Source organism: Tyto alba, unplaced genomic scaffold (assembly GCF_018691265.1).
Source record: "Tyto alba isolate M040663 unplaced genomic scaffold, T.alba_DEE_v4.0 Super-Scaffold_2, whole genome shotgun sequence".
Lineage (NCBI taxonomy): Eukaryota > Metazoa > Chordata > Aves > Strigiformes > Tytonidae > Tyto > Tyto alba.
In genome coordinates this window covers 1213834-1233503 of record NW_024881282.1, presented here as the reverse complement: position 1 = coordinate 1233503, position 19670 = coordinate 1213834, and the positions used below count along the sequence as shown (strand labels likewise).

Genomic DNA, 19670 nt, shown 5'->3' with positions numbered 1-19670 from the left:
GTCCTGGAGACGCCCGTGGGTGCAGAGAGAACCCGTGCGGGGGGGTGGGAGGGAGGGAGAGGAGCCCCCAGCGAGGGGCTGGGGAGCTGCGGGTGGCCGTGGGGCGCAGGGACCCCCGGGGAGCTGAGCAGGATCTGGGGTGCAGGTGTCGCTCTGCGGGATGCTCTAGATTTGGGGGGACTGGAGAAGACCCCAGGTACAACTCCCCCCCCCCCGCCCCCGAGCTGCTCCCAGCACAAGGAGCCGCAGGAAACCCCCCGGGGGGACACCCCAAGTCTTTATTCCCCTGGGAGCCAGGGGCAGCCGGCGGGGCAGGGGCACCCCCAAAAGCAGCTCGGCTGCCGCGTCCCCGTCTTGGCACCACCCCCCCCCCCCCCCGTGTCTGGGACAGCCCCTCACAGACACAACCCCCCCCCCCCAGTCGCTCAGCTGTGTCCCAAGGCCTCATCCAGGTGGTTCCCACCCCCACACCCCCCCCCGTGAAGCCGGTGCCTCCCGTTCCCGACCCCTTTTCCTCGCCGTGGCGCCTCGCAGCTCAGGGACCACCGGCGGCTGCCAGGGCCACGGCTGCCAGGAGGAGCCCCCAGAATTGCGGGGGGTCCCCGGGGATGCTTCTGCCTGGGGGTGTCAGAGGGGGGGTGTCAGAGGGGGGTTGTCAGAGAGGGGTGTTGGGGGGGGTGGGGGGATGGCTCTCGGCTCACCTGCGCTGAAGACGCACGGGCGGCTCCTGCATCTCTTCTCTGCCAAAAAAAAACCCAAACCCCACAATTCTGCACGGTGCTGTGCGCCACGCACCGTGCTGCTCCTCGCCCCGGCCCGGCCGTGCCGTGCCATGCCATACAGTGCCAGGCCGTGCCATGCCATGCCATGCCTTACCATACCGTGCCATTTCATGCCGTGCTGTGCCATGCCACGCCATACCATGACATACAGTGCTGTGCCATGCCACGCCATACCATGACATACAGTGCTGTGCCATGTCATGCCATGCCATACCCTGACATGCCATGCCATGCCATGTCATGCCATGCTGTGCCATACCAAGTATCATGCCATGCCGTGCCATGCTTTGCCGCCGAGGGCCCCCATTTCAAACCCCAGGGGAAAGCAGCTGGGAGTCGTGCGAGGCCGTGCACCCCAAGGCCAGCACCCTCAGCCCCCTCCCCACGACCGGGACACCCCCCCCCCCCCCTTTTCCAGCAGAGCTGATGGGACGGGGCCGCCCCCCAGCCCCCTGCGCCCCACCAGCGGGGACGTCACCTTTCACCAGCTCGCAGTTGTAGGTGCTGAGCGCGTCCTGGGAGCGGAGCTGGATGAGGGCTCTGTCCCCGTCGCGGGCGACGTGGGTGACCTCGAAGGTCTCGAAGGGCGGGATGAGGACCTCCTCCTCGTCGGGGAAGAAGGAGAAGTCCCTGATGGGCACGCCGTAGCAGGTCTCCACCGAGAAGAAGGTGTCCTGGCCGAAGGGCAGCGTGCTCTCGTTCCGGAGGGAGGCAGAGGTGAAGTGGCCGAAGCGGACGGACTGACGCTGCCGGGCGGTGAAGCGGATGTCGCGGACTCCCCGGTAGACGCGGTGGCAGCGGCGGGGCCGGGCGTCCCGCAGGACCCTCAGGGCCTCGCTCAGGAGGAAATGCAGCGCCTTGAAGCAGAAAGCGCCCAGGTATCGCTCGCGGGAGAGCCCGGCCTCGCGCACGGCCGCGTTGAACGCCTGGTGCAAAGGTCCCTGCGCCGTGTACGCCAGGAGGGCGACCGCCTGCTCCGGCCGCAGCGCCGGCGGCTGCGGGACGCGACCCCCCCGGCTCCGCCACTCGGCAGCGGCGAGGGTCCAGGCTTTGGCGTAGATGCTGTTGTTGGCGAACTCGGTGCGGTTGAGCTCCGCCAGCTCCTCCTCCATCATGCGGCTGCAGCCCCGGTACTGGTCGTCGAAGGCGGCGGGGGCCATGTCCAGCGCCACCTCCTTGACGGGGTCAAGGTCTCGGCGGCGCGGGGGGCTGCTGGCGGCCAGGGTGCCCACCAGCAGCACCAGTCCCAGCGCCAGATGCTCCATGCTGGGCAGAACCTCCCCGGGGGGGAAGCCTGGGGGGAGTGGGTGGGGTGGGTTGGGGGGAGCTGGGAAGCAGCAGGTTCCTCGATGAGCGGCTGGGGAGGTGCGAGGGGAGCGAGAGCAGGGGGGTGGGGGAGAAGCGGGACGGACTGGGGGGGGGACAGCAACCCCCCCCCCTCCCCAAGTTGTCTCCCCAGCCAGGGGCACCCCGCTCAGCACCGGCCGAGACCCCGACCCCGTTATTTGCGCCCCAGCGAGCAGCGGTACCTGCCCCCCCACCCCACCCCCTACCCCCAGCAGGGTTGGGGTTCTGCTCCCCGGCTCCCACGGCACCCAGCCCCTCGGTGCTGACCCGCTGTCGGCTGCAGAGGTGAGAAGCGGCCGCTCTTTCTTTTTATAGCAGCCCTGGCCGGGCTCGCTCGGGCCCAGATCCAGCCCCCACCGCCACCCTCCTGGTTATTTTTACCATCCCTCTCCCCGAGCAGCCGCTGCCCCCTCCTGCCTTGCAGCCCGTCAGGAAACCCCCTGGGTGGGTGTGAGGAACTGCAGGAATTGATGCCCCAAATGTCCCTTGACACAGGGCAACTTCAAGGCCGTTGTGACCGGTCTGGGGAAGCCACCCTGGGTGGGTAGGTGGGGGGGGGGTCAAAATCAAGGGGTGCACATCCCCACTCCCTTGCTGCTGTTGTGCCAAATTCCTTAGATAAGCCCCAAAGTGGGGAAAGGTGGGCTGAGTGAAGCCGTTTGTTTGGGTTAAAAGATTGATAAGAAAAGAATAACCAGCACCACATGGACCTAAGCAAAAAATAAGGCGGCGGGGGGCGGGGGGCAAGCATGAGCACCGACTCAATTGAACGAGGGGTTGGTGCACCCCCCTCCCCTCCATGCATGTGCAGAAACCGTGCTCCAGCTTTTCCTCGTCTCATGGAAATAAATTCCTGGCATACCCCCCCTTCTCTTTGTCTAGTGTGCAAATCAGCTGATAAAACAAACTTAAAAGGTGATAGAAAACTTTGCTGGGGGGGTACCCACCCCCCCACCCCTCGAGATAACCAGAACTGAGGCAGCGCTGGAACCTGGGGTGGTGATCTGGACTCTTTTCCTCTCCTTTCCTTTTCTTTCTTACAGATTTATCAATAAGAGACCCCAGTGCTTACCACCCTTTTCCAAGTTTATTAAGTTGTTTCTACCACAAGTAAATATTTTAACTGGTTGGTTGGTGTCATTTCACCTTAATTTAACCCACAGGGATCTCAGAACCTTTTTACGACTCCCCAGGCTCCCAGTCCGGGTTGGAACACTTGGGGTAAATTGCCTTTGCTGGGTGCAAATTCCCACTGGGGGCTCGGCCTTTTCCTGCAGGACCTGATGCCGGATCCAGCCCTGTTGTGCTGGGATGTGGCACTTGCCCTGACACCCCCTCCTCAACCTCCTCCCCAAATCACGCTGCTGAGGATGGTGGGACACAACCTTGGGACACTGCCCCCCCCCCCCCGCCCCCCCTCCAGCCTCCTGCCAGCATGGGGGCACGATTCCAACTGGGGCTGCTGGGGCCAGAGTGTGGGATCCTTGGGATGGAGCAGATGGGGTCAGGGATGGATGGGGACAAGGATGCGGATGGGAATGGGGACGAGGACCCAGACCCAGGCAGGAGCAGCCTGGGGGACACCAGGCACAAGAAGGGGGGGGTTCAGTAAGGGACAGAAAGGGGGGGCTTGTCAAAGGGAGGTGGGGAGAAGATTCACCAAGGGATGGCTGGAAGACCCACGGCATCAGGGGTAGAGAAAATATTTAATTTTTGAAGATGTCACATGGGGGGTTCCCAGGCCAGTGCTCCGCGGATGCCAAGTACCCAGGGAGCCCCTTGCACCCCTGGGACCAGCGTGGCCACCACGGGGGCTTGCAGAAGCGGCGGTGGAGGGGCCGACTGTGATGTCCCCACCAAACCTTGAGCCACCCCAAGAGCCGGGCCCAGCCCTCCCGCAGGCACCGTCCTGCCCTGCACCGCCCCAGGGCCACCCAGCCACGCACCTTCTCCACGGGCACGCGTGGCCGGGGACCGGGCTCCGCTGGGCTGCTCCCACCCGGGTCCGTGGGGATGCGACTCTTCAGCCCCATGGGGCACCTCGTGTCCGTCTCCATGGGGCTGCTCCTGCCTGGCCCCATGGAGATGCTGCTGCTCCTCGCATCCCACGGGATCCTCCTGCCCAGCCCCACGGGGCTGATGCTGCCCGGCTCCGTGGGGCTGAGCACTCCCATCTCCATGGGCCTGCTCCTTTCCACATCAATGAGGCTGAGTCTTCCTACATCCGTGGGGCTGAGCCTTTCCACAGTTGCCCGGCTGCTCCTTTCCACATCCGTGGGGCTGAGCCTTTCCACAGTTGCCCGGCTGCTCCTTTCCACATCCATGGGGCTGAGCCTTTCCACGTCCGTGGGGCTGCTCCTCTCCACCTCCACATCCTTGTCGCTGTCTTTATCCCACTCCGCCACCATTTCCACGTCCATGTCCGCCCACGGCAGCTCCGCTCCAAGACCCTGGGGCCACTCTCTGTCCCCCAGTAGCCCCGATTGGGCTTTCACCTCCGGCCTGGGGGGGGGGGGCTCCTTGCTGAGGGTCTTGCCGCCGCCCTCCATTGCCGCTTGCCACTGGACCAGCTCCACCTGCAGCAGCTTGCAGAGCTGCTCCGTCATGGCTTGGCTGGTCCAGATGGTGTGGATCAGCTCCACAATACGCTCCCACTTGTCTGTGTCCTTGCCCAGGGGGCTGTCGGGGGGCAGCTCCACACCCACGGGGCTCTGCCCCCTGTCCCCCCCATCCCCGGGGACCCGCTCTTTCTTGGTCCCTTCTGACAGCTCCAATGGGGGGTCCTGGCCAAGGGCTGCTCCCCGATCCCCCTCCGGCCCCTCCGCATCCTTGGGGGACTGGGAGGATCCCTTGAGCATGGCCAGTTCCACCATCGCACCGGGCCAGGGCTCCGGGAAGGAGTAGAGGGATCCCATGGAAATGGATCTGCTCCTCGACAGGGAGGTCAGCAAGGCTTGTGGGCACGGGCTCTTCCTGCTCGATGCCTCCGTGCTGGCCCTGCAGAGGAGGAGAGGGAAGAGACCCCGTTACACCCCGGCCCCTCCAACAGGACCCCTGGGCAGCACCCCATCCTTGGCTGATGGGACCCCCGGGAAGCACCCCATCCTCAGCCGGTGGGACCCCTAGGCAGCAGCCCCCCATCCTTGGCTGACAGGACCCCCAGGCAGCACCCTGCCCTCGGCCGGTGGGACCCCCAGGCAGCCCCCCATCCTTGGCTGGCAGGACCCCCAGGCAGCACTCCCCTTCCTCAGCTAGCGGGACGGGGCAGGGGACTGAGGGTGTGGGGAAGGGTCTGGGGGACTCCCCCCAGCCACTCACCCTGTCTCCAGGGGCAGCTCGGGCTTCTCCACTCCCCGCTCCTCCAGCAGAGAAGCTGTAGAGGGAGCAGATGGGGTGAGCGGCCGGCAGCCCCCCCCGGCACTGCCCCGGCTCAGGGCCGTGGGGGGGGTCAGCCATGTGTGGGGTGCCGGGGGCCACTCACCGCTCTGCTCCCCTGGCTGGGTTCTCACTGCGCTCTTCTGGTGCTTCGGCTTCTTCCCAGTCCTCTACAGGAACCCCAGGAGATGGGTGAGATAGGGGCAGCTCCCGGCCCCACACCACAGCCCCCCCCCCCCATGCCACACCACGCCACGCCACGTCACTCTGTGCCATGCTATGCCACACCACGCCATGCCATGTCACACTGTGCCATGCTATGCCACGCCGCACCATGCCATGGCATGCCATGCTGTACCATGGCACACCACACCACACCACACCAGGAAACACCAGAGCACACCACCAGAGCACACCAGACCAGACCACATCACACCAGAACACCCCACGCCACGCGGTGCAGCCACCGCCTACCCTGAGCCGCTTGGCCCGCAGCACGGCGTAGAGCAGGAAGAGCTGCAGCGTGAACATCAGGACCGAGAACAGCTGGGTCACGCTGGGGCCATTGCAGAGCCCCATGGCACCCCCCAGAGACCCCCCTGCCCCGTCCCCAGAGCCACGGGGACCTCCCCCGACACGACTGGCGTGGCAGAGGCATCAGCTGCCAAAACGACTCCAGGCTGCAGTGGTCCCCCGTCCCGCCTGCTGCTCACCCCTTTAATATGTCAGCGGGCGGGCAGGCAGTCCCCCCCCTTTTGTGACATCACAGGGCAGGAAGCCCCCCCTTTGTGACACCCGGCACCCCCCTGCTTTGTGCCCTTCGCTGGCTGGTGTGGGCAGATGTGAGGGGCTGGGGTGTCCCACTTGAAATTGAGGGTGACGGCCTGTCCTGGGTTTGAGTGAGTGGTGGGGTTTTTTGGTAGCAGGGGAGGGGGCTACAGGGGTGATCCTCTGTGAGAAGCTTCTTGAAGCTCCCCCAGCTCCAAGTCAGCTCCGCCTCTGCACCAAAACTGAGCCCATCAGCTGCATCTCTGCGATAATGTGTTTAAGAAGGGACGTGGTAAGAAGAAGCTGGACTTGTGAGGAGGAGCTGCGTGAACATCAAGGTCAGTGGGGAAACGGAGGAAGAAAGGAGGGGGGAGGTGTGCCGGAGCAGAGACCCCCCTGTATCCTGTGGTGAGACGGCAGGGCAGCCCCCTGACACCCATGAAGATCTACGGTGGAGCAGACACTGATTTATGGTCTGTGAGGGCTGACTGTGCCCAAAGGAGGCCAGGAGCCTGTGGGAAGAAGCAGCCCCCGCTGCTGTAATTCAGCGCTGGGAGGATTGCAGCGTGTGGGGGAGTCCCACACCGGAGCAACTCGGGAAGGGCTGCAGCCGTGGGAGGGAATCCAGCTGGAGAAAGTTGGTGACCCACAACGGAGCAGTGTGGGGAACGCTGCGGCCCGTGGGAGGGACTCACATTAGTGAGGGTTTCTGGAGGACTGTCTCCTGTGAGAGGGGGACCACTCTGGAGCAGGGGAACAAGATCCAGCAGCAGCACTGACTACATGCCCCCCATTCCCTGCCCCTGCACCGCTGGGGGAGGAGGTAGAGATATCTGGAGCAGAGCTGAGCCTGGGAAGAAGGGAGGGGTGGGGGGAAGGTGTTCTCAAGATGTGGCAATGCTTCTCACTGTCCTACTCTGTTAAGCGTTGCTGTTAGTGTCTGTAATAAATGTATGTTCTTTTTTTCTTCCCCTAACAAGTCTGCCTTTTGCTCATGACCATAATGGGTGATCTGCCCCTCCTGGTCCTATCTCAAACCCCAAGCGTGGCCCATCTGTCCCTGCTCATTGCTGGAAGAGAAGGGGGAGAGGGTGGCTGCGTGGTGTTTGGGTGCTGCCCAGGCTCAAACCACCACACAGCCGATGGAAGCTTATGGTCTGCAGGACAGGGGACTATGGGGGTGCTTCAGGGGGGAGGAAGAGGAGGAGGAAGAGAAGAAAGAGGAGAAGGAGGAGGAGGAGGAGGACGAGGAGGACAAGGACAAGGATGAGGATGAGGAGGAGGATGAGGAGGAGGAGAAGGAGAAAGAAGTAGGAGAAGGAGAAGGAAAAGGAGAAGGAGAAGGAGAAGGAGAAGGAGAAGGAGGAAGAGGAGGAAGAGGAGGAAGAGGAGGAGGAGGAGGCCCCCCCCACCCCTGCCCCTCCAACCAGCAGTAGCACTGGGCAGAGGTTCTGGAACCCAGAGGGTCCCTCTGTGTGGAGCCCAGGCCCCAGCTGCTTGCTCACCCCCCCCCCCCCCCGGCTGCTCACTCCCCCTCAGTGGGATGTGGGGGGGGGTTCAGGGGGGCCAATGCGGGAAGTCCCGGAGCCGGACGGTTTGTTGCGGGATGGGAAGGAAAGGTCCAAAGCCCCCGAGGTGCCCACCATGGCAAAGCCCCCCCGGGCTGAGCGGGCAGTGTGGTTCTGGGGGTGGGGGGGTCACCTGTGCCCCCACCCAGCCTCCTGCCAACCCCACCCCGCTGCTGGAGGGCATGGGGGGGGAAACTGGGGCTGCGCTGGGTTCTGACACCATGTCCCTTCCCCTCGCTGGGGTCCCCCCAGCCGGATTCCTGCCCCCAGCCAGGGGCGATGCCCCCCCCCCCCCTTTCCCCCCCCCCCACTAAGGCAATTCCTCTCACCAGCGCCTGCGCCTGAGCCCAGGGACCCTCCGTGTCCCCCGCACCCCGTCCCGGCTCCCCCAGCACCTCCCCGGCTCTCACCCCCCCACCCGTGGGTGCCCCTCAGCCTTTGGCTGCTCTCCCCCCTCCCCATCGGCTGATGGGATCCCTGAGGGGGGGGGAACCCCCCTCCTGAAGGCCACGAGCCCCTACGGCTGGTGAATGGTGGGGGTGTGTGTGTCCAGCACCACGTATGTGTGTCTATACATAGTTTTAGAGCTATAGCACTATACATCCACCACGTCCAGGCTCTGCCCAGCCCTCCCTCCACTGCGGGGCTCTGGATGGCCCCACGGAGTGAAGGGTCCCTGAGGGATCCCCACCTTTTTGCTGCCTGCGAGACCCCAGGGACACCCCCCCCTCCCCAGCCTGCAGCCCCCAGGCAGGAGAAGGACGACACACGCTCCAGGGTTTATTTCCATTTTGTTGGGTTTCTCGGGCGTGGGGTGCAAGGGGAGGATGTGGGCGCACGCCCTGGCGCAGCGGGGTCGGGACCCCTCAAGCCTGCAGCCGGGGTGGGGGTCCCCGCTGTTGGGCTCCTCTTCCTCAGTGCTGGGGGAACCCCCACCCTACAGCTCCATTGGAGGAGGGGGGGAGGGGGGTCAGAGCACCCACAGCCACCACCGTCCCTGGTTGGGGAGGGGGGGGTGGTGGTGGGAAGGGGGTGCATGGGGGCGGTGGGGCCGTGGGGCCTTCAGGCAGCTTTGCCCAGGACCAGCACGCTCATGAGGAAGACCATGAGGAAGAAGACCCACATGAAGAAGCGGTCCATCACCTTGGCCACCTTCTTCCACTCGCTGGTCCGGCGCTGGGCGGCTCGGTGGCGTCGGAAGCAGCCGGCGATGTAGCCGACGTTCCTCAGCAAGCCGTCATGGTGGCACAGGCAACGGTCCCGGGGGCAAACCCCTGCCTCCCCCTCCCCGGGGGTCTCCCCCTGCCCCGCAGCCTCCCCCCTGCCCTCCCGCCCGCTCGGGGCCCGCCGGGGGCTCTTGCAGCTCTCGCCCACCTCGTAGACGCAGCAGAGCCGGGCCATGTGGTGCAGGATGAACCGCCTGGCCCAGGGGGGCACGGGTCGGGCCCCCGGACCGCAGTGGTGGATGTTCATGATGAAGATGGTCAACGCGGTGGAGGCCGTGATCATGGTCATGGTGGCGATGTAGTATTTCCCTGCGTGGGCAACGGATGGGGAGGGGGTGGGGACCCACAACTCCACCCCTACACACACACACACCCACCCCACGGTCACCCTGGCGCGGGTGCTGCCCAGCACCCCACGGGAGGGATCTGGGGCTCACCGATGAGCGGGACGCTCTCCGAGGGCGGCATGCTCTCTGCCACCAGCAGCTGGAAGACGGTGAGGGCAAGCAGCACCGTCACCCCCAGCGAGACCTTCTCCCCCGAGTCAGCCGGCAGGTAGAAGCCGAGGGGTGCCAGGAAGGAGACCATGATGCAGGGCAGGAGCAGGTTGAAGATGTAGAAGGAGGCGCGGCGGCGGAGGAGCAGGGTGTAGGTGACGTCGGGGTAGGGCTCGGAGCAGCAGCCGTAGGTGATGACGTTCCTGGTGGCCGGCATGCCCAGCACCTCCCACTCCACGTTCTCCACGAAGTCCGTCAGGTCGCCGGTGTCCAGGCGGTTGTGGAGGTCGATCTGGTTCCCGTTGTGGGTCCAGGAGCCAAAGGTGAGGCGGCACCGCTGCCCGTCGAAGGGGAAGTAGGAGACGTCCACCTTGCAGGAGCTCTTGGTGATGGCGGGCGAGTCCCACATGATGCGCCCGTCGGAGCGCAGCACCACGTTGGTCTCCATCGAGCCGCCGAAGCGGTCGTCGGCGCTGGGGGAGGGAGGGCCATAGGGCTGGGATGGCCACGAGTCCCACATCCTTGGTGGTGGTGGTGGTGGGGGGAGTGCTTTCCCCAGCACCATGTCCCCTCCCTGTGTCATCCTGCCCCACAAACAGGGGGCTCGGTGCCCCCCTGGCCACCCCCAGGGTGGCATGTCCCAGCGGCAGGCGCTCCAGGCTGGTGCCAGACCCCCCCCCCCCTTTACCCCCCCCCATTTTCACCCAGTCAGGGTGACCATCTCCCTGCATCACCCACCCCAGGACCCCCCCCCCATGTGCAGCCCCAATGTTGGCAGCCCCAGCCTGAGGCCCCCCCCCCGCCTCTCCCCCTGTCTCCAGGAGCAGCGTGTGTGTGGGGGGGGTGTGAGGTCGGGGAGGGGGGGAGCCCCAGCACAACCCACTTATTGTAGAGGATGATGTCCGGCCGCCAGACGTAGCTGCTGGGGACGCGGATGCTGTCGATGCCGCCGTAAGCGTCCTTGTCCCAGGTGAGGTGGGCGTCCAGCCAGGCCTGGCGGACCCACAGGTAGGAGGTGAGCACCTGGTTCCTCTCGTCCTGCCGAGGGGAGCGGGTGGGTGCGGGGGACAGACACCCCCCCCCGTCCCCCCCCCCCACCTCATCCCTCAGCCCCGCGGCCTCTGCAAGGGTCCCCAGGGGCTGAGCTGCCTTCGCGGGGACCGCGCTGGTTTTTGGTGAGGTCTGAGCTGGTTTCGAGTGGTCCGAGCTCATTTTGGGGAGGGGGGGGTGTGTGTGTGCTGGTTTTGGAGGGGCCGGGGAGGGGGCGGGTCTGAGATGTCTGCAAGTGGTGTGAGATAATTCGGGGGCAGCTGGGCTGGTTTTGAGGGATGAGCATCAGCGCTGGGTTGAGCGAGACGTGCCGGGGGGGGGGCAGGTTGGGGGAGAGCAGAGCCCGGCTGCGCGGTGGCCGGGAGGGTGACGGGGACGGGCTCGTTTTGGCTGATCCGGTGCCGGTGCCGGTGCCGGTGCCACCCACCATGTCGATGATCTGGGAGAGGGTGACCTGGAGGGTGACGTTGAGCGCCCGGTCTGTGTCCTCCACGGGGCGCAGGGCGCTGGAGTAGTTGGCAAAGAGGTCGTGGAGCAGCTTGTAGGCGACCCTGCCCTGAGCCCCCCGGCAGCCTGCAGGGACCCACAGAGGGGCTGGGGAGGGGGGGGGGGGGGCACGGCCACGAGCGCTGGGGGTGCAGCCAGACCCACCCCCCCCCCCGGCACCCACCCAGCGACCCCCAGAACCCAGCCACGGGCAGCTGAGCGGGGTGGGGGGAGCACGCAGGGACACCCATCCCTCCCCGCTGCCAGCCTAAGCCCCCCGACCCCGGTCCCCCCACGCCGGGATCCCAGACGTGCAGGGGGACGCTGCTGCTCGCAGGGGGCTTGGGGGGGGTGGGGTGGGGTTCCCTCTCCCCGCACCCAGGGCTGGGTGGAGGGCGGGGGGGGGGGGGGTCAGCACCCTTCGCCGCCCCCTCCGCCGCTTACCCGGAGCCAGGAGGCAGCTGGCGAGGCAGAGGGCGAGCAGCGGGCGAGCTCCGGGCTCCATCCCGCCGCGCTCAGGTCTCGGGGGACACGGGGCGGGGGGGGGCCCACGCTGCCTGCGAGCGCTGGGGTGACGTCAGGGCTGGGACAGGGCGCTGGGGGGGGGGGGGGTACAGGTGTCTGTGTGTGTGTGTGTCCCAAGGGACTGATGGTCTCGGGGAGAACGGGTGCCGAGGGTCTGCCGGCTGCGACCTGGCGGGGGGCCGGGATGGGGTGTGGGTGCTGCTGAGCCCCTTTGGGACGGGTCTGGGTGCTGAGCAGCTCCCGGCAGTGCCACGTCGGCTGCTGAAGCCCAGGGGGGGCTTTGCCCATCGGCCCCCTGAACCATCCATCCCCAAGACCCTCCCAGCCAGGCCGGTGGGCAGCAGCTCCTTCTCTGCCGTCTCCGGGCCGGGACAAGGTGACAAGGACCGGGGTGACAAGGACCACGGGGTGGGATGGAGCAGGCAGGGACGAGGTCGCTCCTGGCTGCGTTGTGTCCGGAGCTTCTGCCCTCCTGGAGCTGCCGGCAGCTTCTTGAGCTGGAAACCACCGTCTCGAGGTGCCTCGGGGGGCTGCGGGGAGAGGGGGTGGCTCCCCACAACCCTGGCCCAGAGCGAGCTGGAAAAAGGAAACCCCGAGGCTGCGAGGGAGACGCCGGGGCACTGAAGCCCACCGAAGCCACGGCAGCGGGCGGGGGGGGAAGAGCCGAGGGTGGAGGGATGGCCGCGCACAGAAAAAGAGGAAGGAAAGGGAAGAGGAAGATTATTCCCATCTGGTGAGAACAAAATCCCGGGAGGTTAAGGGACGTGACCCAGAAGACGAAGCAGCAAGTGGCAGAGGTCCGTGTCGCAGGGGAGCTGTGAGCGTCCCCCAGCTCCAGCCGCCGCCTCGCGCTCCCCGACACCGCCCTGGCACCCCTCCCACGCCCAGCCCCAGCAGCAGCCGCCGCCGATCGTTTTTAAGGCTGGAGGTTTTGTTTCCAGGCGGTGAATTATTCATCCCCAGCCCCGTGTCCCGGCCGCGCCGCTGCTCCGCCCGGGGCAGCAGCAATTACGGTAATGGAAGGAGCGGGAGCCGGCGTGACCCGGCTCCCCGAGCACGTCGCACGGCCGGTGTCACATTTACGGGGGGGCGATGGGGGGACGGTGGCCCCAGGGGGCTGAGGAGACGACAACTTTTCCAGCTTCCCATGCCCAACCTGGCCCCCCAATTCCCATCCCCTCCTCCCCGAGGCCGGGGGTGGTCTCGTCATTCCACCCTTTCCCCCTCGACCCTGACAGAACCTGCCTGAGGTGAGAGGGGCCGCGTCGCTGCCGCAGCCCTTCGGGGTGCACCCAGCCCCCTCGCAGTGCTCCCCAGCCTCCACGAGCCTTCCTCACCCTAACCTTTCCCAGGGGTCTCAGGCCAGTCTGACCAGTAAAGGCCAGCATGAAGAGGAGATCCAGCCCCTTGTCCCCGTCCTTCGGGACCAGGTCCACGCCGAGCCCACGGCATGCAGACGGGACAGGCCCAGGGACACATGCCTCAAACCGCAATCGTTCTTAAAAAGCGAAGGAAAGCACAGGAATACTATAAACATTTTATTTATTGTTTCCAAAAAGACAGGAAAATAATCTAGATCATTTATTTATATTTTTTTTTTCTTTTTTTTTTAATAAAAACCTTTACATAACCCTCATGCATAAAGACCTTCAGTGAGCCGACGTGAAGCAGCACCAGGCAGGCTGGAAGCCGCCGCGAGCTGTGGGCAGGAGGCGCCGCTGCAATAACCCTGAACCCAGAGCAGACCAAGAGACAGTTTTGGTTTTTGTTGTGGGTTTGTTTTTTCTTTTTTTTTTTTTTTTTTTTTTTCCTCCTTCTTCCAAAAATAGTCAGTTTCTAAACACAGCAACAACAAAGACTGTACAGACCAGAGCACGTGGGCAGGGTCGGGGTGTGCCTGTGGGATGTTCTCAGGCTGGAAGGGGGGGGGGGGGGGGGGGCTCTGCTCAGTGTCACCCCAGCGGAGGGGCCGGGGGGTGCACAGCCCCCAGCTCCCCAGGCAGGCAGCAGTGCAGCCCAGGGCTCTGCTCCTCGGGTGGCTGAACGCTTTGGGGAGGTTTTTTTGTTTTGCTTTCAGCACTGTTCGTGTGTGTCTCTCCCCCCCGCCAAAAACCCGGGGTCCTGGAGCTCTTCGGCCAAGCTGCCGTGGTTGGGACGCAGGAGCCACGCGTCCTCGGGCACAGGGATGTGTCACCCCCCTTCCTCCCCAGGCAGGGAAAGAGCTTGCTTTGCTTTTGGAGATGGTGGATGGAGAAGCCAGAGAAACACCACGCTCGCAGGTCTCCAACTTACCAAGAGAAGGCAGGAAAAGACCCTCCTGAAGTTCCTTCTCCCTCTCCCACCCACAGAGCACGCTTTTCATGGAAAGCCCCAGTTAAAGCTCACCCGCGGTCAGGCTCATCGGTTTGCCAAGCGCGGCCCCACGGAAGTGGGAATCTGCCCACGGAAAACTGTCCCAACCCTTGCTTCACCATCCTCTGCGCCGCACCGCGAGGAGGGAAAAGGGATCTGCTGGGAAAGGAAGCCCACACCCTGCCCCCCCTCCACAGGTACCACCTCAACTGCAGGCAGGTTGGGCAAGACATGATTTACTGATTCGAGGAAGGTGGTGGGTGGTTGATGGTGCAGCCGGCGAGGTCCAACCAGTCTCAATGCTCCCCCGGGTGAGAAAAATTCCTGCCTTAGCCCACATACTAAAGCTGTTTTTAAACCTCTGTGGAAACACCCGTGCAGCCGGAGAGGTTGCTCGCCCTCAGAACAAGGGTAAGGGTTTAGGAATGGTAAAAACTGTCCACGGGTGGGGAAGGGCTCTTGTCCTCACTGAGTCACTACCGTCAGCTCCCGGAGGTAAGACTGGGTGAGGCTGCGGAGCTCCTCCAAGGCGTAGTCCTCGGGCATGGGCAGCCGCCCGATGTGGGGAGCGAGCAGGCGGAGGGGGACGCGCTGCAGGTCAGGCGCGGAGTCGGAGACGGGCTCCGGGGCGTGCTGCAGGCTGAGGACCACCCGTAGCAGGTTAGTGATGCGCTTGGCCATGTCTGGAAAGAGGAGGAAGGAGAGGAGTGTTTCTGCAGGCTCCTGGGCGGGGAGCTTCCACAGTGATTCAGCAGGAAGTTTTGGAGCAAAGGGATGTGGCTGGGCCGGTGGAAGCGTGACCTGGCCTTTCCCAGCCTCAGCTGGGAATCGCCTCTCTCCATACAGGGAATAAAATAAAAATGGGACCTTTTTCCTCAGCCCAGACTGTTTCCTGCAACTATGCTCACGCTCTTCTGGGCACCGTAGAGCTAACTAACTTTACTGCTTATTAAGGGATCAGACACCGGATCAACCAGGCAACAAAAGCTGCCTCAAGTGACAACCAGGTACGGGAACTACCGGAGCAGCACACAGCTGCCTCACCAGGGACAGACACACGGGCAGCACGAGCTGGGCTGGGTTGTGAAAGCGGCTTTCGGCTGCTGGATGTTGGTGTCACCGTACCTGACTGAGCCAGGCGGTCCTTCGCCCCGTGGCACTGGATCTGCTCTATCCTGTTGCACAGCGACGTCACTTTGGTGTGTAACCGCTCCAGCTCGTAGGTGGAACAATCCAGCTGGAGGCAGAACAAGAGAGTCAGCCTCCGAGTCACCCGAAACCGGTCGGCGGAATCGCTCGCAGACTGCCCGGGCGCACTCTAAGCCCAATCTATCCAACAGAAGGCAAGCTACACTAAAACCTGTTTAAAGTTAACGCCTGAAGTGGTGGAAATAGGAAGTCTGGAACTGAACTAGAGGGGACTGGCATGCAGACTCCCACTAACGAGCCAACTAACTGCTAATTTTGTTTCTTCTCTTTTACTTACCTCACTGCCATGCTCCAGAGAGCACGTTAGCAGGGCAGAGCCCACATCTGACTTTTTGACAGTATCTACCAAATCTCTCTGCGTTTTCAGACATGTACCAATTTCTGTTTACTAGTGTCTGCCAAAGGGAAACACTAACATTAGCACTGAATAATGAGTAGAAATTATTCTAAAAGTGAGACTCTCTAGGAAAAAAATCCCTGCAACTGTTTTAGTTTGTTACCTGCTGAATCCTATCCAGCATCTCAATAACACGGATGTAATCCAGGTAGACCAGCCCTGCCATCTCCCAGTCCTGGATGAGCGCGCTACGCTCTGGAGGAGCAAGATCTTCCAGGAATCCTTTTAGGTACTTGTAGTTTTCATTAATAATAGCATCTAGAGAGAACAGGTATGTTAGTAACGGAGCAAAAAGGGTTTCTTACAAGTCACTGATCGTTAAAGAAAAGCAACTGATGGACTGTACTTGCAGGCAGTTTTGCAATTCCCTGACACCAGCAGCCGTGGCCTGAAACCCTTACCTCATCGCCGACCTACAGAGGGCAAGTCCAAGGGCAGCCCATCTCCTGGAGCAGGGACGCCCATGGGGTCGGGGCTCCAGGAATGCTGCCGCTGCCCTTGCTCCCCGAGACACCTCTGGCCCAGGAAGGTGGACGTGCAGAAGGTTAAGCCCTGCCCTTCTCACGTGTCTGCAGTGAAGAACCATCCCACCAGGTATCAAGCGAGAGCCGCTCTACTAACCCAGTCGCTAGAAACACAGCCCTACCCCTTCCTGTTACTGAACACCCAAGGATTTCTGTTCCTACTGTGTTTGTGGGCGCTGTTCAAAAACAGAATAAAAAAAAAAAAAAAAAAAATCATCAGGAGAGCAGACTCACCTGAGGCTAAGTGCCTGACAACCAGCTTGTGACACTGGTTCCAGTGTCCAGCCTTGAACAAGAAGAGGGCTTCTTTGTGCTTGTCGCCCTCCACCCTCGCTCGAACTGCTTTTGCCTCGTGAATCCACTCCGGGGGGACGCAGAGCCTCTGAGTCAGAAAAGTCTCCTTGGCCCAAGACTCCGGTGTCTCGGTGAGAGCGCAGTGCCGGTTTAGGAGCTCACGCACGGCCTTCTCCCGCGTGCTGGGGGAGAGAGGACAAGGTGTTACTCCAGCAAGCAATCCTTCCTCCCACTCCAGCAGAAGCTCAGTACTGGCAGCCGAGCACTGAACAAGGCAGCAGCACCAAGTTGTAACTTCTTGTTAAGGAAAGTTCTAAAAAATCAGCTGAACGTGGGTTAACCACTAAGAAAGAAGTCACTGCTAGTGTTTCATAACATCTTGAACATTCTAAGCTTAAAAACACTTCAGGATGAGCCAGGCCCCTAAAAGTAACGTACAGGCTCTAGCTGAAGTTATCAGTTGGAAAAAAATTCTATTGCAGTGTGTTACTGGTAGCTGTAAACATTAACAGCAACAGACACCTCTCCACAAAAGATGTGTTATTTACAAGTTCAAGACAATTTCTTGTTGAGCCTGTATTTCACAACAGAAGCAGGACATGCATTTTGGTGATTCCCAAGCTTTCCTTTCAAACACACTTCCTTCTGTTCAGCTCCAATGGGAACAGTTATGATATTTTGCACTAATGAAGTTTTCAGGACGAGTTCTCGAATGTAGTAAGTTTGCTGAGCCAGAGACAAAATACATGGCCACAGGGTATCAAAACGATGAGATCTGCTTCTGTAGCACAGTTCAGGAGTTACAGTCATTACAATACAATACTATTTAACATCTAACAAGACATTTAACTAAGCAGAATTATTCATGGCACTTTGTAATCCTAGCACACAATTTTCACTGGTGGCATGAAGTTCTCCAGCTGTGCAGTTCCCATTTAATGGGAGAGAAGCCATGATAATTACTGTATACATAGCAGCTCTTTAAAACAGAGAACATGCTACTTTCAAGGAATAGAAAATAAAAATCTTTGACTCACTGTGTATGGGGCTCATGCAGCAGCACAAAGACAGCCCATTCCCAAAGGCCTTCGCTCTCGAGCTGGGCAGCGTAGCTAGCATTCAGCACGCCTTGACTCTGCTTGAAGAGGTGGGTGTAATTCAGGGCTCTGAGCACTTCCCACAGGTGCCAACTGAGACGATAGTCCAGAGGGTCGGATGTTACACTCCTGGGATCAAGCAGCTGGTCAAGATCATAGTGCCTGTAGGGAAAAATATTTGTAACAGAAATAGCTAACTGTGCCCACAAAAAATCAGAAATTGGTGCTACTTAATTCCTGCCCTTCACCCACGTCCAATTATTCCATACAAGCAATTTTATGTGGGGGTGGTGGTGTTTTTTTTTTTTTTTTCCCTTTTTTTTTTTTTTTAAGAAAGATAGGAGCAACTGTTAAAATCCTTTTGCTCTTCTGAGTCTGCATGCAGACTGTCACAACCTTTTCTTCTGTATGCGCTCTTCCTGCAGATTTCTCAATGCCTCAAAGGCAACTAAGTTGAATCAAGATTGCTGCACTCTTCAGACTCAGAAAACACACAAGAAAAAAACCAAAAAACACACAAACATGCTCCAAAGCTTAAGCTTCATCAACTATACCAACACCAGCAGCGACAGTGGCACCACATTCTTTAGGGATGTACATGCAAGGCAGGTTTTTGACTACTGTAAGTGGTTCAGTGAATACTGAGGCTGATTTCATACCCCTGGTCTGCGAATTCAACAAGTCACTGACTGATCAAGCCTTCACTAAATGTTTTTTGACCTATTTACCCATTTACCTGTCACTGTAGAGCTTTAACAAATGGAAACACACGTCTCTCAAAGGTCTTCCTGCATTATCGTCGTCTTCAATTACACAACCAGAATCTTCTAGGTAAGGAGGCAGAGGACAGCAGGCATATTTTTCACACTCTGGTGTGTTCTAAAGAAATAGTTTTAACAGTAAAGTTTAAAGACAGTTCTCTGAGCAGAATTGCACTCTGAATTCCACACAGCTCAGTGTGCATTCATCAAGCTGCAGTGAGACCACCCCCACGTTCTACCCTAGTAGCATTATCTTAAGTTCAAGTCATGATAAAACTCCAGCTTGGTATTTTGAAGCGATGAGCACGTTATACTGACACACTATGTACAAAGAGAACACTATTCTTTCAGCATTAAGCACGCATCAATTAGAAGTTACCAGAATTGATGCTGTGCTTGGGCTATCTTTAGGAGTACAGATCAAGGGCCGAACTATCTTTAGTTAAATGATTAAACACTTTTTTCAGCAGAACCCTTTGTCTTTCTGTACACAGAGGCTGACAGCTCTGCAGCAACAAACAAGGCTTTGCATAATGCATGCAGGCACGCAGTGCCTGCAGGCCAGCTTCCACACTGGCTGTAGGAACAGTGAGTGTAGCAAACAGGGTGTACGGCCCGGCAAAGACCATCTCACAAGTCAGGAAGCCTGAGTATTAATGGACCCATTGGGAAAACTGACTGGCTATCCAGCTCCAACAGCCTCCCTGCTGGTGGTCACTACCCATCTTCCTAGTTTTGTCTAGCTGGAAAACACCTGGAGACACTCCATCAGTGGGAGACACGCTTCACGTCAGTCACTACCAGAACACCCTAAAGCTTGAGCAATGAGAATTACCAACAGGTTCAGTCCCAGTGCTTTATTCCCATTCCTGCAGGGGAAGGATCATGCCTATCAAAGCGCACTGATGCTAGAGCTCTTCACTAAAGCTGGGGAAAGAATCCTATGCGGTGACAACTGAAATAATGACCCCGTACACAATTCCACACTCGGCACCTCCGCAGTGACCCCTGACAGCCCACAGAAGTGCCAGTGCAGCATGGGACAGCCAATGGCACAGAGTAAGATCTCCTTTTACCCAGGTATGACTGACCTACCTGAAATGCTGACTCGTACATGGCAAGTGCCTTGGAAATGGAAGCTGTTGGAGGAAGCAGGTACCAGAGGTGGACAGCCATGCAACGCTTCCAGTCCAGCAGTGAGCACACGTTGATACTTATTCTCTCTGATAACTGCCACACCTAAAGAAACAAATCACTAAGTTTAATCAAACGTATTGCACAAGGGTCAGTACATTCCAGGCACGCAACAGCATGAGGTTACTTTAGTAAAAAACCCAGGTCAACACCCTGTACTCCTTTCCTGCTGCGTACCACGTGCTGTGGTCGAGTGTTACAGCTCGAACGTCCCTGCT

The 19670-nt window shown here is 60.5% G+C and overlaps 3 protein-coding genes across 6 annotated transcripts in view; all 3 read right to left on the bottom strand.

The window, feature by feature from the left end:
- Nucleotides 1–380: 380 nt before the first annotated feature.
- Nucleotides 381–2047, bottom strand: ART1 (ADP-ribosyltransferase 1). The gene is made up of 3 exons (XM_042792606.1): nt 1261–2047; nt 702–740; nt 381–618 (listed from the first exon to the last, which is right to left on the bottom strand). The coding sequence occupies exons 1-3, from the start codon at nt 2045–2047 to the stop codon at nt 536–538; spliced, it is 909 nt and encodes a 302-aa protein (XP_042648540.1). The 3' UTR covers nt 381–535.
- Nucleotides 2048–8623: 6576 nt separating this feature from the next.
- CHRNA10 (cholinergic receptor nicotinic alpha 10 subunit) lies at nt 8624–11619 on the bottom strand. Of its 2 annotated transcripts, none has more exons than XM_042792772.1 (5): nt 11544–11619; nt 11041–11186; nt 10447–10601; nt 9504–10036; nt 8624–9375 (listed from the first exon to the last, which is right to left on the bottom strand). In XM_042792772.1, the coding sequence occupies exons 1-5, from the start codon at nt 11602–11604 to the stop codon at nt 8903–8905; spliced, it is 1368 nt and encodes a 455-aa protein (XP_042648706.1). In that variant the 5' UTR covers nt 11605–11619; the 3' UTR covers nt 8624–8902. The 2 variants fall into 2 exon arrangements, with proteins under 2 accessions (XP_042648706.1, XP_042648707.1); XM_042792773.1 differs by having other exon boundaries at nt 11041–11119; nt 11544–11592.
- A 1773-nt stretch (nt 11620–13392) lies between these two features.
- The window catches only part of NUP98 (nucleoporin 98 and 96 precursor), a 40203-nt gene continuing 33925 nt past the window's right edge, over nt 13393–19670 (bottom strand). For all 3 annotated transcript variants that reach the window (XM_042792147.1, XM_033001269.2, XM_033001270.2), the window contains exons 27-33: nt 19354–19497; nt 18234–18376; nt 17438–17659; nt 16341–16582; nt 15686–15840; nt 15102–15213; nt 13393–14659 (exon numbers count right to left, since the gene is read on the bottom strand). In XM_042792147.1, coding sequence (XP_042648081.1) covers nt 14442–14659; nt 15102–15213; nt 15686–15840; nt 16341–16582; nt 17438–17659; nt 18234–18376; nt 19354–19497 — 1236 coding nt within the window. In that variant the 3' untranslated portion in view covers nt 13393–14441. The remainder of the gene's footprint in view (nt 14660–15101; nt 15214–15685; nt 15841–16340; nt 16583–17437; nt 17660–18233; nt 18377–19353; nt 19498–19670) is intronic.